This window comes from Hypomesus transpacificus, unplaced genomic scaffold, assembly GCF_021917145.1.
Source record: "Hypomesus transpacificus isolate Combined female unplaced genomic scaffold, fHypTra1 scaffold_170, whole genome shotgun sequence".
NCBI lineage: Eukaryota > Metazoa > Chordata > Actinopteri > Osmeriformes > Osmeridae > Hypomesus > Hypomesus transpacificus.
In genome coordinates, this window is record NW_025813728.1 from 2,941 (window position 1) to 27,819 (window position 24,879).

At 43.4% G+C, this 24,879-nt stretch overlaps 2 protein-coding genes across 7 annotated transcripts; both read left to right on the top strand.

Moving 5' to 3' along the window:
- The first annotated feature begins 897 nt into the window (after positions 1-897).
- si:ch1073-220m6.1 lies at positions 898-5,808 on the top strand. The gene is made up of 5 exons (XM_047051763.1): positions 898-978; positions 1,697-1,993; positions 3,666-3,929; positions 4,037-4,182; positions 4,331-5,808. The coding sequence occupies exons 2-5, from the start codon at positions 1,699-1,701 to the stop codon at positions 4,739-4,741; spliced, it is 1,116 nt and encodes a 371-aa protein (XP_046907719.1). The 5' UTR covers positions 898-978; positions 1,697-1,698; the 3' UTR covers positions 4,742-5,808.
- A 1,960-nt stretch (positions 5,809-7,768) lies between these two features.
- LOC124489050 (titin-like) lies at positions 7,769-22,637 on the top strand. Of its 6 annotated transcripts, none has more exons than XM_047051674.1 (27): positions 7,769-7,964; positions 8,204-8,334; positions 8,552-8,587; positions 9,123-9,191; positions 9,619-9,885; positions 10,042-10,326; positions 11,212-11,478; positions 11,635-11,919; positions 13,332-13,598; positions 13,740-14,012; positions 14,170-14,445; positions 14,629-14,895; positions 15,053-15,337; positions 16,243-16,518; positions 16,732-17,001; positions 17,087-17,392; positions 17,493-17,759; positions 17,845-18,090; positions 18,292-18,390; positions 18,520-18,544; positions 18,763-18,863; positions 19,517-19,594; positions 19,782-19,844; positions 20,626-20,700; positions 20,891-20,953; positions 21,387-21,458; positions 21,726-22,637. In XM_047051674.1, exons 2-27 carry the CDS (start codon positions 8,304-8,306, stop codon positions 21,779-21,781), a joined length of 4,605 nt encoding a protein of 1,534 aa, XP_046907630.1. In that variant the 5' UTR covers positions 7,769-7,964; positions 8,204-8,303; the 3' UTR covers positions 21,782-22,637. The 6 variants fall into 6 exon arrangements, 5 of the variants coding, with proteins under 5 accessions (XP_046907630.1, XP_046907631.1, XP_046907632.1 ...); XM_047051675.1 differs by having other exon boundaries at positions 8,207-8,334; XM_047051676.1 differs by having other exon boundaries at positions 8,210-8,334.
- The last annotated feature ends 2,242 nt before the right edge of the window (positions 22,638-24,879 follow it).

Genomic DNA, 24,879 nt, shown 5'->3' on the forward strand with positions numbered 1-24,879 from the left:
GCTGCGCACACAGGAAGTCAGCTGAACATCTTCCCTTGTGATAACATCTCTTGAACTGGGTTGCATTTTCTGGTGTTTGGTTTTGAGTTTACCTTTTAAAGGGAATTTGAAACATGTTCCCCCCCCCCCCGCCCCATGTCCAGCTTGAACTGCTCTGGAATCTACACAGCATTAAAACACAACACTACCATGCCAGGAAAGCCTGATCACTCATCATAAGGGGACAGCATGGTTAGCCTGCGTATGTTATTTCTTGAGGGGATTTTCTAATATCTGAATGACTGGTTTTGCTTGTGGGAATCTTCAGTGTCCAGTCTCACCTGTTATATAGTGCAGGCCTGGAAACCTAACTATCAATTCTACCAAGTGCCTGTTTTAATAAATTTTCAAACTTTTAAAACACTTTTTGGTTTTCGCTCTCTTAAGGCCAGGTGTGCAGGCTAAAATCAGGTGTGGAATTTTGAATTGTTCATTTTCTCAGCCCTGGTGTTTATTTCTTCTTTGTGGTAAGGTTAAAACCAAAACATGACTTTTTGGGTTTTAGTCTCATGGAAACACATGATCACTACAGTGTGTTTCTAAAATTATCTATGACTAATTTTTTCTTTATTTCCACTAATCTCTCTTTCTCTTTCTCTTTGGTTGATTAGACCCAGGATAGGAACGATAACATCAGTCCACATCCCGTCTAATATCACAGGTTGTTATTCATCACACCTCGAGTGTTGGTGAACCACATGGGAGGTAAAGATTGTCCTATTACTTTGAAGTTTTGCAAAAATACAGATAAAACCCATCAACAGGAAACACTGCTCAACTGCTAGAGTTGAGAAGAAACTCAGTGGTAGGCTTACATGAAACTAGCAGAATGCATGATAAAATCTTACCATACAGTATCTACCTCACGCACCTGGCAACACAGGATGTTTCACTTCTCGATTTTCGGTTTCAAAGCCACGTTCTTGTCAGGTGTGAAATGTAAGTGTTTTAAAACGAATGCATTTAATCTGGTGATGGTAGTGGCTATGTCCTGCATAGTCCAGCTGTTTGCAGCAAAGTGTAGTGAGGTACATGTTTTCATCAGGGGGAAATGACAACACGGGGTCATGCATCTATTTCCCAGTGATGCACCTGATCACAAGGTGTCACATGATGGGGAGATTTATAGTAAGACACATGGAAGTTACAGTTTTAGAGGCGGGTGTATGTGTGTGTGTGTGTATTTCCCATTTAAAAAAAACGAATCTGACACATGCACAGAGAAGTGGGGTGTTATCATGCAAAGCGGAAACTGTTGTTTTCAGTTGTCAGTTTTCTCACAGGAAGATAGCTGCTCTCCATATCATACGGAAAATGAACATTCTTTTTTGTCATCTGATCTTTGTCATCGCAGGTAAACTAAATGATTTGAGTTGAGTTAAGTTTGAACTACGTTTTAGTTAGGTTGATCATTGTAGTTGTTAGTAAGGTGTAAAAAGGTCAAATTATGTCATGAGGTTAACCTGACATTTGGTTATGCAAGCGGAAGAGTGTAAAATATGTTAACAACCTGATGGTTGAAATGAGCAAATAGTTGTATAGTGGTAGACAGGCATTCTCTCTTCAGAGCAAAGCAGCTTTTGACTGATTTTACTATATTAGCTAAATAAACTGTGGTACTTGAAAATCCCTATTTAAACCTTTATTCTCTTCACAGGAATGAAAGCACAGGCCTCTGCTACCGTCCAGTATGGGTTGAAAGGGAGCTTAACCTGTCTGTGCTTTACAAATTCTCTAGAGGACATTACAGAGCTAAAATGGAAAGTCAACACTAAGTTAATTGTTAATAAGGGAAATGTAACTAATTCATTCAGAGACAGGTTTCAGTACAACAGAGTGAACCACAGTCTGTATATTAGGAGTCTGAAGGACACAGACAGTGATATCTACATTGTAACTACAACCTATAAAAACGACTCAGAATTCACTAACAGCTATAAACTGATCGTGGAAGGTGAGTGTACACCCCTTTACTGCCTAATACAAAATTCCGAACATTCCATATGCTGTTGAAATATGATATGCATATTAATATTAATATTTTATGGATTTTCATATAAAATCATACACCTTAACTGTTTATACCATCTTGAAGAGGAGAACTAGGGGATTTTTATCATGTCAATGAATATATGATTACTTAAGGCAAATCATATTTTATCAAAGTGGTTTCAGGTAGATATTTTTAACAAAAACTTCTCCATCCACCATACCTCATCAGACAACTGAATTTGTCACCACTTTAATTACAAGATAGAGAAAAACTTTGAGTAGGTGGAATATCCACAAGTCTGTGGGCAATGTAGAACAGAAGACAGATTAGAAATACCTTATTTTGATTAAAAGTTATGACCGTTCTTGTGACTAGTGGAGACATGGGGGAAACCGGAATTATCCTGTCCCAAAAGCAGCTAAAAGCAGCTAGCGCTATGGCTGGATACTCCTCTCGATAAGTAAAAAACGTTCGAGTTTCTTCCACAATCGACCGAATTGGCCAAACAAGGCATGTACATTTAGCTTAGAGTATACATAATCTACCTAGTTAATGTTGTTTTTCGAAGTTTTTTAGAAATCTGCTCAAATCGAAGCTAAACAGTGCTACTACCGTCATTGCTGCCTGTCACAAACGGCCAAGCCGGACACGTCATTCTTTCCTGAAAACACTCGCGTCACTCCCACAAACAAATTCTTCGTAAGTAAAAAGTTGAGACTTTTAATAGACAATATTGACAACACATATTAAGGAACTTGTCTTAACTCATAATATCGTCTCCGATTTCAATTCGAAGCTGTATATCTAACACTGTAGGCAATCTCCCATGGTCTCCGCTCTGGCTCCGCCTCAGAAAACAATGGCTGCCGTTGCAGACGATAGATTTATTTCCCCCTCCCACTAACCCCTTAACCAATGATATGTGCCTTGAGCTTAAGTTGTCATGAGTATCTGGCAGTTTTCAGAAATAAAATCGGTGATTGGATGGCAAAGTTATTAAGGCGGGTTCTATGGGTCTTTTTCGACCCATATTTGAATGGTCCGGCAGGAAAGGGACATGTTTCTGTTTTGTTAGCTACATCAAGGTGTTTGTAGTTGGCCTTAGTATGGGACTTTTGAAAATTCTAATGGGGTACTTTGAATTCCACATTCAGTATTTTCTCTCCAGTTTTGTTGTTTGTTGTTAAATTTTTGCTGCTCTTCTTGGTCAGGATGTGAGACATAATTTCATTAGCGTCAGTGGGCCTACATATTTTCTTAAATCTTTTCTACGATAAGTGTAATTAAGAATAAAATGTACTGAGCTCGAAACTGAAAAACTTTTTCTAGTCTTTTAAGACTAGTAAAATACTTTTACCAGTCTTTTACTAGTCTTAAAATGTATACATGTATACATCCTATAGGATATTAACCTTTTATGAGCTGGGCAGACTTGGAGTTTAAAATATCTTCAGGGCGAGTCTAAAAGCCTTTTATTCTAGTGTGCTTCCCTTGCTAAAAACGGCTGTGCTTATTCATGCCTAGTGCCTAACCGCGTGCAGATACTGTGCTGTTCAAACGTCTACTTTTAGATTCAAGGATGATTCTTCTTTCTCTCTATAGTCTTATTCTTTCACTTTATTGATTCACACAGAAGCTGTATCCATGCCAGTTGTGAAGATAACACCTTTCGACTTTAATTCATCCGCCGGAACCTGCAACATGTCAATCAACTGCTCTGTGGGAAGCAACTGGGCTGCCTTCATCTGCGATGACGACTCACATGATAGTCGGTGCACGTTATCATCATCAACCACCAACGTCTTCATCAACATCTCGAAGCTTAGCGGGAATGTTGAGTGTACCGGCAAGAACAATGTTAGCAAGAAGACGCTCTTAAAGTCCACGAATTACATATGTAAGGACTGGTGCTACGTATACAATCATTTCTAAACTTTTGGTGGTGCGTAGATTTCTGTTAATGTAGCCTCATATTTTCCCGCTGGGTTTCTGTGATCCTCCCAGGTCCAGATGGAACTACAGCTCCTGTTATAACTCCACATTGGTGGCCAGATTATTGGTGGTTTATATTGGGGGGTCTAGCCCTGATAGCCATTATAGTGGCGATATTGATTATACTAAAGTGTCAGAAATCTTCCCAAAACTCACAGGTATGTGTACGAGGCTGCTGTCTCTGATCCAACTATTTAACTCAGTGTGGTTTGTAGATTATTATTTATTATTATATTTATAATTATATTATATTAATTATTATTTTTATTTATTTATTATTATTTTTTAAAATATTTTTTATAACAGGAAACTTCTCGACCTGTGAAAGATTCAACAATGACAGGACATGAAAATCCAAGCTACAGCACAGTACAGGAACATGCGTCCGTAGTGACATTTGGGGTTCAAACCGAAGCAGATGGGACCACGTCTCTCTACGACACTGTTAGAGACCAAGTGAACAGTCCTGCGTCGAGGGAGCCGGAAACTTCCGTCTACAGCACCATCCAGAAACACGGGTCAGCGGCAGAGGCCGACGTGGCGGCGATGGAAAAAGTAGCTGACAAAACCACGTCGGTGTATGAAGTGGCTACAGAGCCTGAAAGTCATTGCAGGCTCAAAGGCAGAGTGAGAGCATCAACACCGGACAAGGCTGTAGCAGACACGATATATTCAACTTTACAAGCCGTCTGCCCAGTGGATGATGGTAGTGTGTGAGGTGATCTGAAACAGGTGAACTGTGGGAGGGGAACTTCAGGAGATGAACTGTGGGAGGTGAACTTCAGGAGGTGAACTGGAGGTGATCAGCAACAGGTGAACTGTGGGAGGTGAACTGTGGGAGGTGAACTGCGGGAGTTGATCTGCCGGAGGAGCTACCAGTCTAAAGGACGCAAACCCCTGTTAACCCCAGACAGAGATGACATATGGTCGCACAGCGCCCCCAAGTGGACAGCAAAAGTAGACAGAAGGATGTTGGTTTAGTAGTACTCATGCTTTCTGCTTCTCTGGGCTCCTCCTGGCCTGCGTGCCTCAGAGCATGTACCATGCTGCCCTTCAGTCCCTGCTGGAGACACCTCAGAGCATGTAGGTCAGATGGCTGTGCAGTTAGTGAATTGGGCTTGTAATCTGAAAGTTGCCGGTTCGATTCCTGGCTGTGCCAAATTACATTGTGTCCTTGGGCAAGGCACTTCACCCTACTTGCCTCCGGGGGATAAGAGCGTCTGCTAAATGACTGAATGTAAATGTACCATGCTACCCTTCAGTCCCTGCTGGGAGACAATGTGAATAACACGAGGACTTCCTGTGCCTGTCCTCTCTGAGGCGATGTACCGCAGTAACTGTTACTGTAGTAACGCTTGTTTTACGGTTTCTTACCTAGAAACCTAAAACCACTTCGCATTACAAGTGCATCGTGTTGCTGCAGTAAAACCACAATCTGTAGTAACTAACAGTGTTAAAATGTTTAATGATTCTAGTACTTATTCAGCTTATGTATCATATGTAACTGTACATAGTATATCTATGTGTTTCATGTTTCTGTGACTTGATTCTACGTAAGTTGGTTCTTAAAAAATATGCCAAATATAAACTCCAGTATCCTTGCCACAAGCTTCCATTTGCTTTGTTATACTGCTCTTTTCAATACTGAATATATAGCACTGCTACGCTGACCATATTTGGAGTTTCTACTATGATTTGAGTAACTCCTTTGTGGAAAGAACAATTACTGATAAATCATCATAAGTTCAAAAAGCGAGTCATAACTAATGATAAATGAACAGATTTAAGTTAACCTTTGGAGATGACTCCTCCAATGGTCCCAATTTGATGATTCTGATGGAGGATTTTTGTCCAGGATGTTGCAATCGGAATTCTTTGCACATGTACACATTTTTCGGAAAGAGGGGGAGATTGCTAAAGAATGTCTTGTTTTCACTTATCTACTGATCTGTACTCAAATATAATTAGCCTACTAGTAGTGCCTCAACATTTCATGTCTTGTATCTTCACCCACGCCTCGTCTGGGTTAGAATTGGGCAAAGGCGTAGATGGTGGAACCAGAAACAAGAGTGGACGTGTCCAGAGTCCGTGGTGACTCAGGACACATCCACTCTTGTTTCGCTTGTCAATGGGGCGAGCCCATGCAGACTCTGTACAAAATGAAATGTAGGTGACTAGTGGGCTGGAAGGAAGGGCATGACTAGCCTGGTCCTACCAGACTCTCTACATTTCATTTTGTACAGAGTCTGCATGGGCTCGCCCCATTGACAAGCGTTCCTTGAAGGCGGGTGCACACGGTTGAAGTTTAAAACGATTGGATCTGCCCAGAACCACTCTGGATCTGCCATAACCAATCACTAGCGTTCGCCTTAGCCAACTCCTTCACCACTAACGGAGCTAGCTGAAAAATCTAACTTTTCCCGAACCCCGTGGGGAGGAGAGCCACGACATCATCACCACCAACTAAACTCAGCAAAGATTGTTCTTGCTCCAGCTTTAACTTATGGATATTCGGCAGCATTGCCAAAACAAACCGAATGGCTTCGCTCGCATCTTTCTCCGCCGCCACTTCCAGAACTTCAGTGCTTTAACAGGACTGATGCGTATGAGTTTTTCCTCCTGAACTTCAGTTAATCGAACTCCGTTAAGTTTTTAAGTAATTTCCTTACAGTTTCAACATATTTCTGTTGAAGTACCTATTAACAACATCAAGCGGTGTTGCAAATGTAGGTTCCTGCTGCACACTCACATGAAGAGAATGGGGACCTCATTACCTGAACACAGGAAGTACACACACAAACACAACAAACACATGTGGAAGGGGTCATTACAGTAACAAATGCTGGGCACGTTTTGCAGGGCAGTTTTTTGTCACGTGACGATGACACCTACAAATAAACATTTAAGCTGAAAGAGACGCAGATAGAATCACATCTTGAACGTTTGAGTTGATTGAGAAATATTGGAAAGTTGTAAGATTTCTTCATTTTCCTTTCTGCATATGTGAAATAATGTGTTGTATTTCTATCAGCATCTCAGTGCTGGTGTTGTCTCAACATTTCCTGTTTGAAATCTTCCTGTGCCTCGTCTCTCAAGGCAGCGTTTGCTGGTAAGGACACTGTGCAGGCCTCCAGTTGTATCTGCCACCTCTACATACAGTGGCAGTCATCCTCAACTGTTGTCTCTGAAATTGATCTCTCCATCTCCATCCCTACTGCAGGCAACAACATTCATCCCATGTCTGTGTTCTCACACTTCTGAGTTCTCTCTCCGTCCAGTTTTTCTGTAAAGATGAAATAACTACAAAGGAAATAAGAACTTGAAATTCATTATTTCATTTATTTTCATGACGTCATTCTGTAGCCCTGAAGGTTTATGACACAGTCCCTGTAGTTTCTTCAAGGCTGCCAACTCTCACGTATTGGCCGTGAGACACGCATTTCAACCAGTTCACTCGCTCTCACGCCACACCTTGTATTTCTCATGCTGAAAAGGCAACGCCAACCAAGTAGCCCTGCCAACGCTGTAATAATTAATGGACTGAAGCAACATAGACGCGTGAACACCCTTGAAAGCTCGTCTAATATTGTAACTCTTTTTCTATCTTTATCTCTCCATTCTCTGTTCAGCTCCCCTTTCTCTCTCGCTCTCTCTCTCTCTCTCTCTCTCCCTCCCCTCCCAGTTCTCTCTCTCCCCTCCCAGTTCTCTCTCTCTCCCTCCCCTTCCAGTTCTCTCTCTCCCTCCCCTCCCAGTTCTCTCTCTCTCCCTCCCCTTCCAGTTCTCTCTCTCCCTCCCCCTCCCCTCCCAGTTCTCTCCTTCTGTATTTCTAGCATCAGAGAAGTGTGCTGCCTCAGTTTGTAGGAAGTGTTGTGATCAGAATAAACGTTGATAGCAGGATAGCAGGAGAGGATGGGGCTCACCTCACCTTGTGTGATGCTCTGTGAGTACCCACATTCTACTCTGTTATGATGTACTCAATATGTGTGTGTAGACACACGGGGCATGTCTGTGTGTGTGTCTATGTTTGTATGCATGTTTGTATGTACGTAATTTTCATGAAGTCATGTTCATCTCTCCCTTTTCTCTCTCTCTCTCTCTCTCTCTCTCTCTCTCTCTCTCTCTCTCTCTCTCTCTCTCTCTCTCACCCCCCCTCCCCATTCTCTCCTTCTATATTTCTAGCAGCAGAGAAGTGTGCTGCCTCAGTTTGTAGGAAGTGGAAGTGTTGTGATCAGAATAAACTTTGTGGTTCAGAGACTCTCACACTGGATAGCAGGAGAGGATGGGGCTCACCTCACCTTGTGTGCTGCTCTGTGAGTACCCACATTCTACTCTGTTATGATTTACTCAACATATGTGTGTAGACACACGGGGCATGTCTGTGTGTGTGTCTATGTTTGTATGCATGTCTGTATGTCCGTGTGTGCATGTGATTTATATGTGAGTGAAAGGGGGGGTTCCTACATTGTTACGTTGATTTTAAAACATGTATTTGACCTAATGAGATGCTTCTCTCTGACTTGGTTGTAGTGCTGAGTGCTCTCCTCATCTCTGGAAACACTCAAGGTTGGTTGAAACACAGTAAAGTGCCGTACAGTACGATACTGGATCAAACCAATAATGAACTTCTGTGTCTGACTGCCTCTCAAACTTTCCTTTCTTTTTTGGCTACTGAAACTTCTCTTCCTTGTCAAATCATATTAAATTAATTAAAACGGAAAAAGCGAGAGACAAATAATTACGGGCACTCTTGCAAAATGTAAAGACATTGAATAAAGCTTAAGCAAAGCCAAGCTAAGTGAGAGAGAGTCTGCAGCCTGAAGATGCGGCAGTAGCCTACCAGAGGCGGCAGGTGCAAGCATTGTCGACATTTAGAAAATTCAAATATCCAAACCATATTGTTTTTATTTTTCTAAAAACAGTATACATTTGGTATTACTGTTATCCAATATATAGGATAAATATTTTAAATAAAGGAAAAGCAATGGCCAAGCGAAAAAGGCACTCTTTTAAATATGCACAACATGTTTTTTTGGGCTTTAAATATTAAATTTGCTATGTGGATGAAATGCAATGATCTTATTTGTTCTGTGTATTAAAGCAGCCACAGGTGACACGGATCAAGAGATGGAGGCTGCTGTGAATGGGTCCAGTGGAGAGACTACGACAGGTGCAGCAATGCAACTCTGCACAGTAGACTATATGTTAACTGGGTTATTATATGGAAATTAGTTTGTTGAATTGATTTTCATTATTGACTATAGTTAACTGATTATTATTCTTTTGCAACATCAAAAAGCAGATGCAGAAACGGAGAGAAGTAAGGAAAAAGAAAGTCAGGGAGAATTTCCATATTCATTTTAATATAGTGTATAAGATCTCATTTTGTTAACAGTCTTTGATAGCACTGCATTATACTTTATTATTATATAGCCTATTTGTATAAAGCAACTGTACACGGTCGCGGGCCGGTCTGCGTTTCAAAGTCCCGGGGTATTTTTCGGTCCCAGTCCGACCCTGCTGAGAAGTGTTTGTAACAGAACCAGTAACTGACAGATACTCCTACTTTTACTGTCATGTGTCTTGTGTGTCCACAGCTCCGCCCACAGCAACAGTGAACATCCTCTCTCCTCCTGATCCTCTCTATCCTGGAGACACAGTCACTCTGCAGTGTGACATATCACAGTATGAAGACTGGAACTACTACTTCTGGTACATGAATGATCAGAAGTATGAAGATTGTACCAGTAAAACCTGCTCCATCAAACTGGTTCACAACAATTATCAGTACAGCTGTGCGGGGAGGAGGAGTGGTCGACCACAGGATTCACAGCGTAGTGCTCCCTCATTTATAACTGTTACAGGTGGGTTAACTAGACTACTGACAGCAGAACACATCAGCTACTAGATCTTTGATCTCCCTGTCAAACATACACATTGTCAATATCTGGACATCATGGAACTGTATTACTTTATATGGTATGTTTCATTTTCATTTAATTCATCTCTGTTGTCCTCAGCCGTCCCTAAAGCTACTCTGACTGTGACTCCAAACCCTGTCTACCACGGAGAGACAGTCTCTCTGAAGTGTTCAGTGGAGTCTGGTCCTGCCTGGAGCTACAGGTGGTACAAAGACGGAACAGAGATCAGAGTGGAGCAGTCTGGTAGACACTGGATATCTGGAGACTCCCTCACCATCAGTAAAGTAGAATCATCTGATCAGGATCAATACTGGTGTACAGGAGAGATACAGTCCAGATCCATATCAACATTACAGAGTGATTCCATCAGTATCACAGTGAAAGGTAATCTTTGTTTGTGGTGGTGTGTCCATGGGCGGACTGGCCATCGTGGATACCAGGGGATACCGGGGGAATCCCCGGTGGCCGACGGGGTTGGGATGGTCATTTTTTTGTAATCATCCAAAATAATGTTAAGTGTATGGGTATTTTTCCAAGTAGGCCACTGATTGGTCGATACGTGCGATGCATTGAGTGGGCAACGCGCCGTGTACTGAGTGGGCCGGTCTGACAGTAACTCCCAGGACACTTTGTTCCCCCAGTCCGTCCCTGGGTGTGTCTGTGTGTTAGTATGTGTGTTAGTATGGGTGTGTGTGTATGTCATGAGATATCCAGATTTTCAAGAGTCAGCAAATTACAATATCCTCTGAATATGTCACTCTTAAGGGCATCCTTCCTGGCTTGTAGGAGCATCAAGGGGGTTACCAACGTTAGCTTCCTCCATTGTCGGTGTAGCAGAGTGCTGTGTTTTACGGCCTGCCCTCGTGGAGTCTTGCTTTGGCTTAGGCTGAGCGTACGGTCAAAAAACAAAAAAAGACATCTAGAAAGTTTCCCCAGTTTGTCTAAAATTGTTTCGGATTGATTTTGTGAAAAACAGTACAGTAAAAAGTGTATTTAAGTCACATGATCTTAGAGCTGTAAGGGGACACGTCTACTCCCTTCCGTGCTCTATAGCGCCCCCCGATTTACAATATCTTCATGTTAATGGTTAGTTATGGGAGTTGTTAAAAGTAAAGGTCAGACTGTGTTCATGTTTTGTACGCATGATCATCATTTGAGAACTTAACCAGGCTAACTTAATATATTGACATTTACTGAAATATTCAGTATTATAACTGAACCTGTATTCTAATAGCTACTGTTGCTGTCATGTGTCTTGTGTGTCCACAGCTCTGCCCACAGCAACAGTGAACATCCTCTCTCCTCCTGATCCTCTCTATCCTGGAGACACAGTCACTCTGCAGTGTGACATATCACAGTATGAAGACTGGAATGACTACTTCTGGTACATGAATGATCAGAAGTATGAAGATTGTACCAGTAAAACCTGCTCCATCAAACTGGTTCACAACAATTATCAGTACAGCTGTGCGGGGAGGAGGAGTGGTCGACCCCAGTCTTCACAGCGTAGTGCTCCCTCATCTATAACTGTTACAGGTGGGTTAACTAGACTACTGACAGCAGAACACATCAGCTACTAGATCTTTGATCTCCCTGTCAAACATACACATTGTCAATATCTGGATATCATGGAACTGTATTACTTTATATGGTATGTTTCATTTTCATTTCATTCATCTCTGTTGTCCTCAGCCGTCCCTAAAGCTACTCTGACTGTGACTCCAAACCCTGTCTACCACGGAGAGACAGTCTCTCTGAAGTGTTCAGTGGAGTCTGGTCCTGCCTGGAGCTACAGGTGGTACAAAGACAGACCAGAGATCAGAGTGGAGCAGTCTGGTAGACACTGGATATCTGGAGACTCCCTCACCATCAGTAAAGTAGAATCATCTGATCAGGATCAATACTGGTGTACAGGAGAGATACCGTCCAGATCCATATCAACATTACAGAGTGATTCCATCAGTATCACAGTGAAAGGTAATCTTTGTTTGTGGTGGTGTGTCCATGGGCGGACTGGCCATCGTGGATACCAGGGGATACCGGGGGAATCCCCGGTGGCCGACGGGGTTGGGATGGTCATTTTTTTGTAATCATCCAAAATAATGTTAAGTGTATGGGTATTTTTCCAAGTAGGCCACTGATTGGTCGATACGTGCAATGCATTGAGTGGGCAACGCGCCGTGTACTGAGTGGGCCGGTCTGACAGTAACTCCCAGGACACTTTGTTCCCCCAGTCCGTCCCTGGGTGTGTCTGTGTGTTAGTATGTGTGTTAGTATGGGTGTGTCTGTGTTAGTTAGTATGTGTGTTAGTATGGGTGTGTGTGTATGTCATGAGATATCCAGATTTTCAAGAGTCAGCAAATTACAATATCCTCTGAATATGTCACTCTTAAGGGCATCCTTCCTGGCTTGTAGGAGCATCAAGGGGGTTACCAACGTTAGCTTCCTCCATTGTCGGTGTAGCAGAGAGCTGTGTTTTACGGCCTGCCCTCGTGGAGTCTTGCTTTGGCTTAGGCTGAGCGTACGGTCAAAAAACAAAAAAAGACATCTAGAAAGTTTCCCCAGTTCGTCTAAAATTGTTTCGGATTGATTTTGTGAAAAACAGTACAGTAAAAAGTGTATTTAAGTCACATGATCTCAGAGTTTTAAGGGGACACGTCTACTCCTTTCCGTGCTCCATAGTACCCCCCGATTTACAATATCTTCATGTTAATGGTGAGTTATGAGAGTTGTTAAAAGTAAAGATAAGACTGTGTTCATATTTTGTATGTCAAATCAAATCAAATCAAATTTATTTGTATAGCCCTTTTTACACGCAAGCATGTCACAGAGGGCTTCACATGCGCCCATAGAACTGCCCCTCAACCAACCTAAACCCTCAAGGAAGACAAGGAAAAACTCCCAGAAAAACTCCCACCGGGAGAAAAAATGGAAGAAACCTTGGGAGGAGCAATTCAGAGAGGGATCCCCTCCTCCAGAGACGGTTGGTAAGAGAGAGGAGCAGAACACAAGCTAAACATAGTCATACAGTGTCAATGGGTTTTGAAACACCAAAATCCATTGTTCGGCTTTATAGACGTTGGATGGGACCGGGAAACTCGCTGTTGGCCGTCATGGAGACTGGATTCCGGGTGACGACCTGGTTCAGCGTTGGCAGACCGACGACCAAGCAGGTCCTGACAGCTCAAACCCCCCACACCACAGGGAATGTGTGGGGGGGGGACAGAGAGGAGAGCAGGGATTAGAGAATGCCAGGAGTATGCATGATCATCATTTGAGAACTGAACCGGGCAAACTTAATATCTTTACATTTACTGGAATATGTAGTTTACAATTGATCCTGTATTCTAATAGTTACTGTTACTGTCATGTGTCTTGTGTGTCCACAGCTCTGCCCACAGCAACAGTGAACATCCTCTCTCCTCCTGCTCCTCACTATTCTGGAGAAGTAGTCAGTCTGCAGTGTGACATATTAGAGAATGAAGACTGGAGCTCCTACATCTGGTTCATAAATGGCCAGAAATATAATGGTCGTACCAGTAAAACCTGCTCCTTCACCCTGGGTCATGCCACAGTGAGGTACAGCTGTAGTGGGAGGAGGAGTGGTCAATCCCAGACTTCACAGCAGAGTCCTGACATATCTATAACAATTACAGGTGGGTTAACTAGACTACTGACAGCATAAACATCAGCTGCTAGACCTTGTGAACATCAGGAAGCTTTTCATTACATTGTAACAGAACCAGTAACTAACAGATACTCCTACTGTTACTGTCATGTGTCTTGTGTGTCCACAGCTCTGCCCACAGCAACAGTGAACATCCTCTCTCCTCCTGCTCCTCTCTATCCTGGAGACACAGTCACTCTGCAGTGTGACATATCACAGTATGAAGACTGGAACTACTACTTCTGGTACATGAATGGCCAGTACTATAAAGATTTCACCAGTAAAACCTGCTCCATCAAACTGGATCACAACAATGTTCAATACAGCTGTGAAGGGAGGAGGATGAGGAGTGGTCGACCCCAGGATTCACAGCGTAGTGCTACCTCATCTATACCTGTTACAGGTGGGTTAACTGGACTACTGACAGCAGAACACATCAGCTACTAGATATTTGATCTCCCTGTCAGACACATTCACATTGTCAATATCTGGACATCATGGAACTGTATTACTTCAGATGGTATGCATCATTTTCTTTAATTCATCTTTGTTGTCCTCAGCCCTCCCTAAAGCTACTCTGACTGTGACAAACCCTGTCTACCACGGAGAGACAGTCTCTCTGAAGTGTTCAGTGGAGTCTGGTCCTGCCTGGAGCTACAGGTGGTACAAAGGCAGACCAGAGATCAGAGTGGAGCAGTCTGGTAGACACTGGATATCTGGAGACTCCCTCACCATCAGTAAAGTAGAATCATATGATCAGGGTTCATACAGGTGTAGAGGAGAGTTAAGATCCCTATTTTCAACGGACAGTGATTCAACATATCTTTATGTTTATGGTGAGTTATGTGAGTTTTTAAAAGTAAAGATCAGACTGTGTTCATATTTGTGTGCTTGATCATCATTTGAGAACTGAACCAGGCAAACATAATATCTTGACATTTACTCGAATATTCAGCATCTACAACTGAACCTGTATTTTAATAGTTACTGTTACTGTCATGTGTCTTGTGTGTCCACAGCTCTGCCCACAGCAACAGTGAACATCCTCTCTCCTCCTGCTCCTCACTATCCTGGAGACACAGTCACTCTGCAGTGCGACATATCACAGTATGAAGACTGGAACTACTACTTCTGGATGATAAATAATAACGATTATAAAGATTGTACCAAGAAAACCTGCTCCATCAAACTGGATCAATACGGTGTTCAGCACAGCTGTAGGGGGAGGGGGAGTGGTCGACCCCAGGATTCACAGTTTAGTGCTCCCTCATCTATACCTGTTACAGGTGGGTTAACTAGACTACTGACAGCAGAACACATCAGCTAATAGATATTTGATCTCCCTGTCAGACACATTCACATTGTCAATATCTGGATATCATGGAACTGTATTACTTCAGATGGTATGCATCATTTTCTTTAATTCATCTCTGTTGTCCTCAGCCCTCCCTAAAGCTACTCTGACTGTGACTCCAAACCCTGTCTACCATGGAGAGACAGTCTCTCTGAAGTGTTCAGTGGAGTCTGGTCTGGCCTGGAGCTACAGGTGGTACAAAGACAGAACAGATATCAGAGTGAAGCAGTCTGGTAGACACAGGATATCTGGAGACTCCCTCACTATCAGTAAAGTAGAATCATCTGATCAGGCTCACTACTGGTGTACAGGAGTGATACCGTCCAGATCCATATCCACAGTACAGAGTGATTCCATCAGTATGACAGTGAAAGGTAATTTTTGTTTGTGGGGGTGTGTCTGTGTGTGTGTGTGTATGTGTGTGTGTGTGTGTGTGTGTTTGTGTGTGTGTGTGAAGGTATGTATTTGTGTAATATTCATGTAATTGTCAGTATTTTGTCATGAGATATCCAGATGTTCTTACTGTAGATGGTGGAGGGAAGCATGTCCTAGTTGTTTTTAATCAAAGTTGTTCTGGTAATGAGACAAAGAAAAGACTAAATGAAAGAACCACAACTTCATATCTTAATGAGTTGAAATGGGAGAAACTTCACTGATGTGTGTTTAGTTTTTAAAATGTTTTATGGTACGGCTTCACCTCCGCTTAGTGATTTTATTAAACAGCGCACTCAGAGTGGCAGACACACCAGATCTGCTTCAAGAGGTGATTGTATTATTTCATATAGGTCTAGCTCTTTTAAAAAATCAGCATTTTCTGTAAATTGAGCAAACGTTAAAGCACATACTTGGAATGCTCTGCCGTCACACATACGCACAAAAGACACATACAAAACATTCAAACATAGCCTTAAGGAATGGCTTGTTGCCAACCAGGTATGCAAGCATTGATGTACTGTCTGCTTATATGTGTGTTTGTCGTGTTGATGTATGTCATGTGTCTCAGATGTATGTCATGTGCCTCATATGTGCTTGTACTGTAGGTACACTTTGCTGTTGTTTATATGTGAACTGGGTGTGTCTACGTTACTGTATGTTTATTGACTTATTTTAACCTTAGTATGTTATTTGATATTTTGTCATTTTAGGCTGCCTTGAAACATCTGGCTGGGGACAGCAGATTATAATTAGCCTCTCTGGCTAACTCTGGTGCACTTACAGTTTTTGCTGTTGATCAGTGTGCATTGTCCCTAATACCATCATGTTTTATCAATTTATACAGATTATGTGCCAACAGCCACGCTTCAGTCTGACAAGACAGACATCTATACAGGTGCCAGAGTGACTCTGACCTGCACTGTGGAAGGTTCCTCTTGGTGGTGGTTTTACTGGTACAGACACACCACAGACTCTGACCATGTGGCCTCTTCTTATTGGTCACCCTACTCTTTCACCCCTGCAAGTGTGTCAGAGGGGGGTCAGTTCTGGTGCAGAGGGGAGAGGGGATACACAGACTTTTACACCCAGTACAGCAGCCCAGTCCATATTAATGTTACTGGTGAGTCTAGTACAGTTTCTCATCATACAGTGTAATATGTCAAATGCGAAACTATACGTTGTCTAATAACGGACATTATATAATTGTAAGAAACGGTGGTATTCATTTATTTGAATTGTATTTTATGAATCTCTAGTTGACAGTATGGTGATAATAATGACTAATGACTTTTGTCTGTAATGCTGTGTGATCATGTTCTGTGTGTTTGAACAGCGAGGCCCTATGCTTCTGTGACTCTGAGGCCCAACTGGATTCAGATATTCAGAGGGGAGAGTGTCACCCTCAGGTGTGACATACAGGGGACAGAGGACACAGACTGGGAGTATGAATGGTGGAGACCTGGAGACTCTACCCCAGGATGGACAGAACAGGAATACAAGATAATCAGTGCTGAGGAGTCTTACAGTGGTGACTACAAGTGTAGAGGTCAACGTGGAAAAGACCATTCAGTGATGAGTTCTGCTGTCAAACTGACAGTTAAAAGTAAGTCAGGTTCCATCACGTTTACTTTAAACAAACATTATTTGCCACATTGATTTGAAAATGTATTTACATGTTGTCCTCCCAGATCGTCCCCAGCCAGTCCTGAGAGTGTCTCCCTCGTGGCTGAATCCTGGAGACTCAGTGACTCTGAGCTGTGAGGTTGGAGACTCATCTACAGGCTGGAGCTTTTCCTTCTACAGAGCTGCTCCCTCTCTACCAGACCAGCCCTACTCTGTAGAGCTCCTCTCTGACCGTGAGCAGACTACAGGGAACTCCTCCACTCTGCAGCTAGCTGCTCCCTCTCACACAGCAGGATATATGTGTAGAGCTGGGAGAGGAGAGACAGTCTACTACTCTGACTACAGTAATCCACAGTTTCACTGGTCTGGAGGTAAGTTCATGCTGTGTTTGTTTGTCTGACCAGACGTTCATCTGTATGTATATGGGTCGAATCCTGAATCCTCTTTCTCTTTCTCTCTTTCTCCCATCAGATCTGCATTCCTCAGTGTCTCTCAGTGTAAGCACCAACAGATCTCAGCAGCTTGTGTCTGAGTCTGTCTCTCTGAGCTGTGAGCTGAAGGGGAACTCTACTGGATGGACACTGAGGAGGTACTCAGGCAGTGAGCTGTATACTGTGTGTTCATCTGTCAGTCCATCCACCTGCACCATTGAGCCCTTAAACGTAGAGCACAGTGGAGTGTTCTGGTGTGAGTCTGGCTCAGGAGAGGACAGTAATGCTGTCAACATCACAGTACATGGTGCGTTCATGATACTAAATAGTGTTCAATTGGGACATTTTTATGAACATGACTTTAAACTCCATTGAAACCTTCTGATTTCCAGTTGGCTCTGTGATCCTGGAGAGTCCTGTCCACCCTGTCACTGAGGGAGACTCTGTGACTCTGCGCTGCAGACACAAGACTCCTCCATCAAGCCCCGAGGTAGACTTCTACAAAGATGGTAACCTGATCAGGAAGGAGACCACAGGAGAGATGACCATCCCTGCAGTATCCCAGTCAGACAAAGGCCTCTACAAGTGTACATACTCTGACAGGGAAGAATCCTCACAGAGCTGGCTGCTGGTGAGAGGTGAGTCGACGAGTTTTGAGTGAATCTGTTTGAAAGTCTGTCCTTCCTAAGTCAGGTCGTTCCAACAGCAAACCCGTTCAAGTATAATGTTTCTGTACGTCTCTCCAGTATTAGTATGTTGTTGCGTCTGTCTCTCCAGCATTAGTGAGGTGTTGTGTCTCTCTCCAGCATTAATGAGGTGTTGTGTCTCTCCTGGTGCAGTTCCCTCCTCTTCTGTAGGATTGATGGTGGGACTGGTTGTTACTGGTGTTTTACTGTTTCTCCTCATACTGATGTTACTAGGCTGGCGAAAGTTCAAAGGTGAGAAGGTTGTTAAAACGTCTTCCTCCTCTTCCTGGTCCAGTGATTAAATACACAACCTCATTTTAACTCCATCAATATAATTTAGAAAGACTGTAATTGAAGCGTTGGATGTGTTTTGTGTTGCAGGTGCTCAGTCTAGTGGGGCATCTATGTGAGTAAACCACCCATCTCTCTCAACCATCACTGCTGACAGAGACATTACATTTGTAGACTAAACTTTGTACCCTACATAGTTGGCTCACTAAGTTAGACACTAAGACTCAAAAGAAAAGAAAACAGGATCATATCTATAGGAATGTTTTTATAGGCTGATTATAATGTGACGTTAGTAGTAGTCCTCACCTCTTATACTAATTATTTTGTTTATAGATCCTCCCAGGCACAAAGTACCAAACGTGTCTTAGATGGGGTCCAGATAACCAATCAGAACCAAGCTCCTGGTGGAAACGCCCTTCTGCACCATGGGCAAGGTCAGTGTTAGCCAATCACATTCTCTCTACATACGCCATGCAGAATGCAGTGTTTTAGATTGCACAAAAATAACAATTATCATTCAAGAATAGATTTTCCTTTATGCATATCTCTAACTCTCTCCCTGCCGACCAGCAGATGGCCTTGACAACATATTTTACACACTTGTTGTTGTGACAACATAAACACACAACATAAACACACAACACACAAGTCCATCAATGTGAGATAGAATTATGTTAGACCTAGTAGATGGTGTAGTCCTACTGGTACCACACTGCCAGGACAGTATGATGATGTGATACCTAGTAGATGGTCTAGTCCTACTGGTACCACACTGCCAGGACAGACCAGGCATCCTCCAGGAGGACGGGGTGCAACATTATGAATCATTTTAAACATCAGAAACCCTATGGAAGCCTGTGTGGAACATTTGACATGAAGATGAGAGACGTCTCACTGGGAGGAGTGGACTCCTCCAGTAACGATCCAGTCACAAAGCGTCATCTATGAGTTAGTTGTCATGAGTATCATGTATGAATCCTGTCACAAAGCGTCATTTATGAGTTAGTTGTCATGAGTATCATGTATGAATCCTGTCCTAGTTTCCCAGCAGAGTCACTGTGGTCTGTGTGTGCTGTTCATGCTCAAGGTGTGGAGGCCGGACCAAGTCACCTGACCTACGCCCAGATTGAGCTCAAAAAGATGAAAAAACCCAAGAGAAAGACAGGTGATTGTAATCAGCTGTTTCATACAGGTGCTAGTATCACTGTTAACAAGCCGTCTAATACAGTTTGCCAGTGATTTACCTTTTAGCATCACATACACCTGATGGTCTATAGTGTATGTATAACACGCAGCTTCATGTTTAAAATGACAAAATGGTTTGTTTTTTACATGTTTATGTTGCTCTTTAGGAAAGCAAGCAGAATCAGAGGAAGACACCATTTATTCCAATGTGGCCACAGGACCTTCCTCTGGTAAGGTCAATTTTTTTTTGGTCCAGCACGGTGGCTCAGTGGTTAGCACCGTTGCCTCACAGCAAGAAGGTCCCTGGTTCAAACCCCGGTCGCTCCAGGTCCTTTCTGTGTGGAGTTTACATGTTCTCCCCGTGCCTGTGTGGGTTTCCATCATTGTATGAATGTTGGTGGAGGTCGGGGGGGCCGTAGATGCTGATTAGCTGCCATGCTTCTGTCAGTCTGCCCCAGGGCAGCTGTGGCTACAGAGGTAGCTTACCACCACCACTTTGACTGTGTCTGAATGAATACTGGACTCTGTGAAGCGACTTTGAGTAGTAGAAAGCGCTATATAAGATCGATAATAATAATACTAATTTTCTCAACAGAAGGCAGAAACTGAAGGACTTGAAGAAATCCTGTGCGTTGACGCAATTTCATTTTCAGTGCCATTCACAGAACATGAAAATAGTGATGTCATATCATCCTGTTGCCACAGTGTTTTTCCTGAGTTGTGGAGTGAGATGCAAGTTTCTTGGTGTGCTTCAGTTTGTCGGAAATAAATATATCACCATGGAGACGTGATACACAATAGACAAGCAAAGTGTAGAAATATAATGCAAACACCACTTTATCAAGCACATATTAAAGACCAATCTAGAGTAGTTGTCCCAGCTCCAGAGCACCAATCAGGGCTTAGATTGGAAGCAGGAAGCCAATCAGAGCCCCACAACCAGTCTTTTAGCCAATCATATCGTGGCCCGTGGATGACAGAGAGTGTTTTGTTTTCTTTGTTGGTCTGTAGTTGGCGCTGGACCAAGTGACCTGACCTACGCCAAGATTGAGCTCAAAAAGATGAAAAAACCCAAGAGAAAGACAGGTGATTGTAATCAGCTGTTTCCTACAGGTGCCAGTATCACCGTTAACAAGCCGTCTTCCGTCTAATACAGTTTTCCAACGATCTACTTTTTAGCATCACATACACCTGATGGTCTATAATGTATGTATAACAAGTAACTTATTGTTAAAAATTACAGTTTGTTTTTTTACATGTTTATGTTGCTCTTTAGGAAAGCAAGCAGAATCAGAGGAAGACACTATTTATTCCAATGCGGCCACAGGACCTTCCTCTGGTAAGGCTGTCCTTCATTTTCTCAACAGAAGGCAGAAACAGACATGAAGCAGACATGAAGAAATCCTGCGCGTTCACGCAATGTCATTTTGACTGCCAGAACGTGGAAAAAGTGATGTAATATCCTCCTGTCACCACAGTGTTTTTTCTGAGTAGTGGAGTTAGATGCAAGCGTCTCAGTATGCTGCAGTTTGTTGGACATAATTATATCACCATGGAGACATGATACACAATAGACAAGCAAAGTGTAGAAATATAATGCAAACACCACTTTATCAAGCACATATCAAAGACCAGTCTAGAGTAGTTGTCCCAGCTCCAGAGCACCAATCCTGGCTCAGATTGGAAACAGGCAGCCAATCAGAGCCCCGCAACCAATCATATCGTGGCCCATGGCTGAGAGTGAGTGTTTTGTTTCCTGTGTTGGTCACTAGGTGACGCTAAAGCAGATGACGTGACCTATGCCCAGGTTGACTTAAAGGGCAAGAAAGCCAAAAAGAAATCAGGTGATTACCCCTCAGTTCTCTCCTTTACAACCCTCTCATCCCTGACAGTGAGAGTTGTGAATGAGTGAATAAAGTGAGTGAATGAATGAGAGAGAGATGATGAGAGAGATAGACACCTACGCTATCACAACTTAGGGAGGCAACAGAGAGGATAGAGGATTCACATACTGTGAAAAACAAAGACTACTACTATCATATTATTTTAACCTTCTATAACAAATATATTCTTGTTAAGCAGCTCTCTGTCCCGTGTGATCTGTCCTGCAGACATGTTGACCACCAGGGAGCCGGATGCTGTCTGCTCTGCAGTGAAGACAGGGTGAGGGGTCCTCCCTGGATGCTGTCTACTCTGCAGTGAAGACAGGGTGAGGGGTCCTCCCTGGATACTGTCTACTCTGCAGTGAAGACAGGGTGAGGGGTCCTCCCTGGATACTGTCTACTCTGCAGTGAAGACAGGGTGAGGGGTCCTCCCTGGATGCTGTCTACTCTGCAGTGAAGACAGGGTGAGGAGTTCTCCCTGGATACTGTCTACTCTGCAGTGAAGACAGGGTGAGGGGTCCTCCCTGGATACTGTCTACTCTGCAGTGAAGACAGGGTGAGGGGTCCTCCCTGGATGCTGTCTACTCTGCAGTGAAGACAGGGTGAGGGGTCCTCCCTGGATGCTGTCTACTCTGCAGTGAAGACAGGGGGAGGGGTCCTCCCTGGACAGTCTGTTTACTGGCGTTTTGTTGTCATGACAGTGTACGTGTCTGTGTTGAGGTAGTTTTTTTACACACAAAGACAGGTACATATTCATGAACCGACACGTCAGGAAATGCACTCACGTAAACACATATAACATTTACACACACACTGACAGGCACACACACACACTCACATGCACACAGACTCACATACACACACAGACCCACACACATCTGTTTGATGTGAATAATAGCTTAGCAACCTGTGTGATGTAGCTGCTTAGTGTAATGTTTTGGAACTTGGAGGATTTCATGCAACTCAATGAATTGAAAGTGTCTTTATCATATAGGTGTCTTTATTTTTATGCTGCATTTTAAAGCATTTTTAACATAAAGTTAGTCAATTTTTTGGGGGATATGTGTTGATAGAATATTTTTGATATGTGCTTCTTTACTGCCCAGTTTAATGTATTAATAAAACATTTATTGACCTTTCTTCAAAGTCTCTGTTTGAATAATTGTTTTACAAATTTTATCCATGATGAGGTTGTTCCAAAAAAACATTTTCCATCATTAAGAACACGATTGGTGTGCTATGTCCATCATTGTCACTGTTTTTTAACTTCCATGATCAACTGTATTAAATCTAGTTTCACAGTGACTGTGTCCATTGCTGAAGTTTTACTATAACCATTACAGTAGGCGGACGTAGCTGTGATGTAGTGGAAGAATCATATCATCAATGAAAAAAGTACTATTTATATACCCATAAATAATGTATGTATTGCTACCTAAGGCCTGATATCTATAATGCAGCTCTTTGTCAGCTAATCTGATCAACTAGACAGTCTCACTGATACAGTCTAAACGGCTGATGACTACTCCCTCAGTTGATGTATACGATGATGGTCTATGACATCACAGGCAGCTTAGATGAACCTGAAAACAGACCTTGTGTGACCCCCTGTTACTCTCAGATGGTCTGCAGTCCTGCTGTGAGAAATGTCTTGTTTCTGTTCTGCCCCGTCATCACTTCTCTCTGAAAGCAGTTCCAGAACCTTCCTGTGTCATAGACCTCTCCCTATTCACTCACTTCTCCTTTTTCAACAAACTCCTTGATGCATAGTTGTTGTAAATTGAATTTACGTGCATACTGACCAGTAGTGGTTTCAGTAATAAGATATGGAAAGGTTCTACAAACTGTTACTTTGGTTAAAAAAAATACTTTTTGGAGATAAGAAAGTTTATCAAGTGGAAGTCTTGAGCTGATGAAACTTTACATGTTCCATCTTATGTCTACAGTTTGGCTGGTCTAGTGTTAAAGTCAAAATCTCACAGCCACTAAAAGAGGTCACTGGCAGTTGTTTACTTCAATATTTTCACCCTAAGAAGTTTTTTGTCAAGGAAAAAGAAAGAAAGTACCACTCGACCATGTCATAGGTGCTGCTGTTTGCTTTGTGGTTCCAGCATTGCTGTGGGTTGACACGACAACGCGTAGGTCGCTTTTGTTTTCGGGTCGGACCACAACCAGACTGTTGTGAGGAAAAAATAGCCTAGCGTTTAATAGTCATGGAAACCTAGTGTCTCTTTCATCCAGTGTCTGGTCTAGGTGGAGGCTGTTCTGATGAGGCCCAGTGTGGGCGTGGTCTAAGTGGAGGCTGTTCTAAGGAGGCCCAGGGTGTGAGGGGTCTAGGTGGAGGCTGTTCTGAGGAGGCCCAGGGTGTGTCTGGTCTATGTGGAGGCTGCTCTGATGAGGCCCAGTGTGGGCGTGGTCTAAGTGGAGGCTGTTCTGATGAGGCCCAGTGTGGGCGTGGTCTAGGTGGAGGCTGTTCTGAGGAGGCCCAGGGTGTGTCTGGTCTAAGTGGAGGCTGTTCTGAGGAGGCCCAGGGTGTGGGGGGTCTAGGTGGAGGCTGCTCTGATGAGGCCCAGTGTGGGCGTGGTCTAGGTGGAGGCTGTTCTGAGGAGGCCCAGTGTGGGCGTGGTCTAGGTGGAGGCTGTTCTGAGGAGGCCCAGGGTGTGGGGGGTCTAGGTGGAGGCTGTTCTGAGGAGGCCCAGTGTGGGCGTGGTCTATGTGGAGGCTGTTCTGAGGAGGCCCAGTGTGGGCGTGGTCTAGGTTACTGACTCTGACGCGAGGGGGGTTTCTATGACAGGACCACAACCTTTGACTTCATGAGAAACACGGTGTAGAACAGGAAGAGGCGGTGCCCTCAGAAACAAGGGTGGGTGGGGGGGGTGTGTGTGTGGGTGGGGGGGTATGGTAGTCTGAAAGCTCCACTTCCTGGTCCTGGTGTCTCCGTGGTTACGTACTAACTCATTTGTAGCCGTCTGCAACATTTACCGTTCATGGAAGCGTTTGCTGTGTGCACGAGGACTGAGAGCGTGAGAAGCAGTGTCTACACGCGTGCACACGCATGAACACACAGACATGCACACGCATGAACACACAGACATGCACACGCATGAACACACAGACATGCCCACGCATGAACACACAGACATGCACACGCATGACCACATAGACATGCACACCCATGACCACACAGACATGCACACGCATGAACACACAGACATGCACACGCATGAACACACAGACATGCACACGCATGACCACACAGACATGCACACCCATGACCACACAGACATGCACACGCATGAACACACAGGCATGCACACGCATGAACACACAGACATGCACACACATGAACACACTGACATGCACACGCATGAACACACAGACA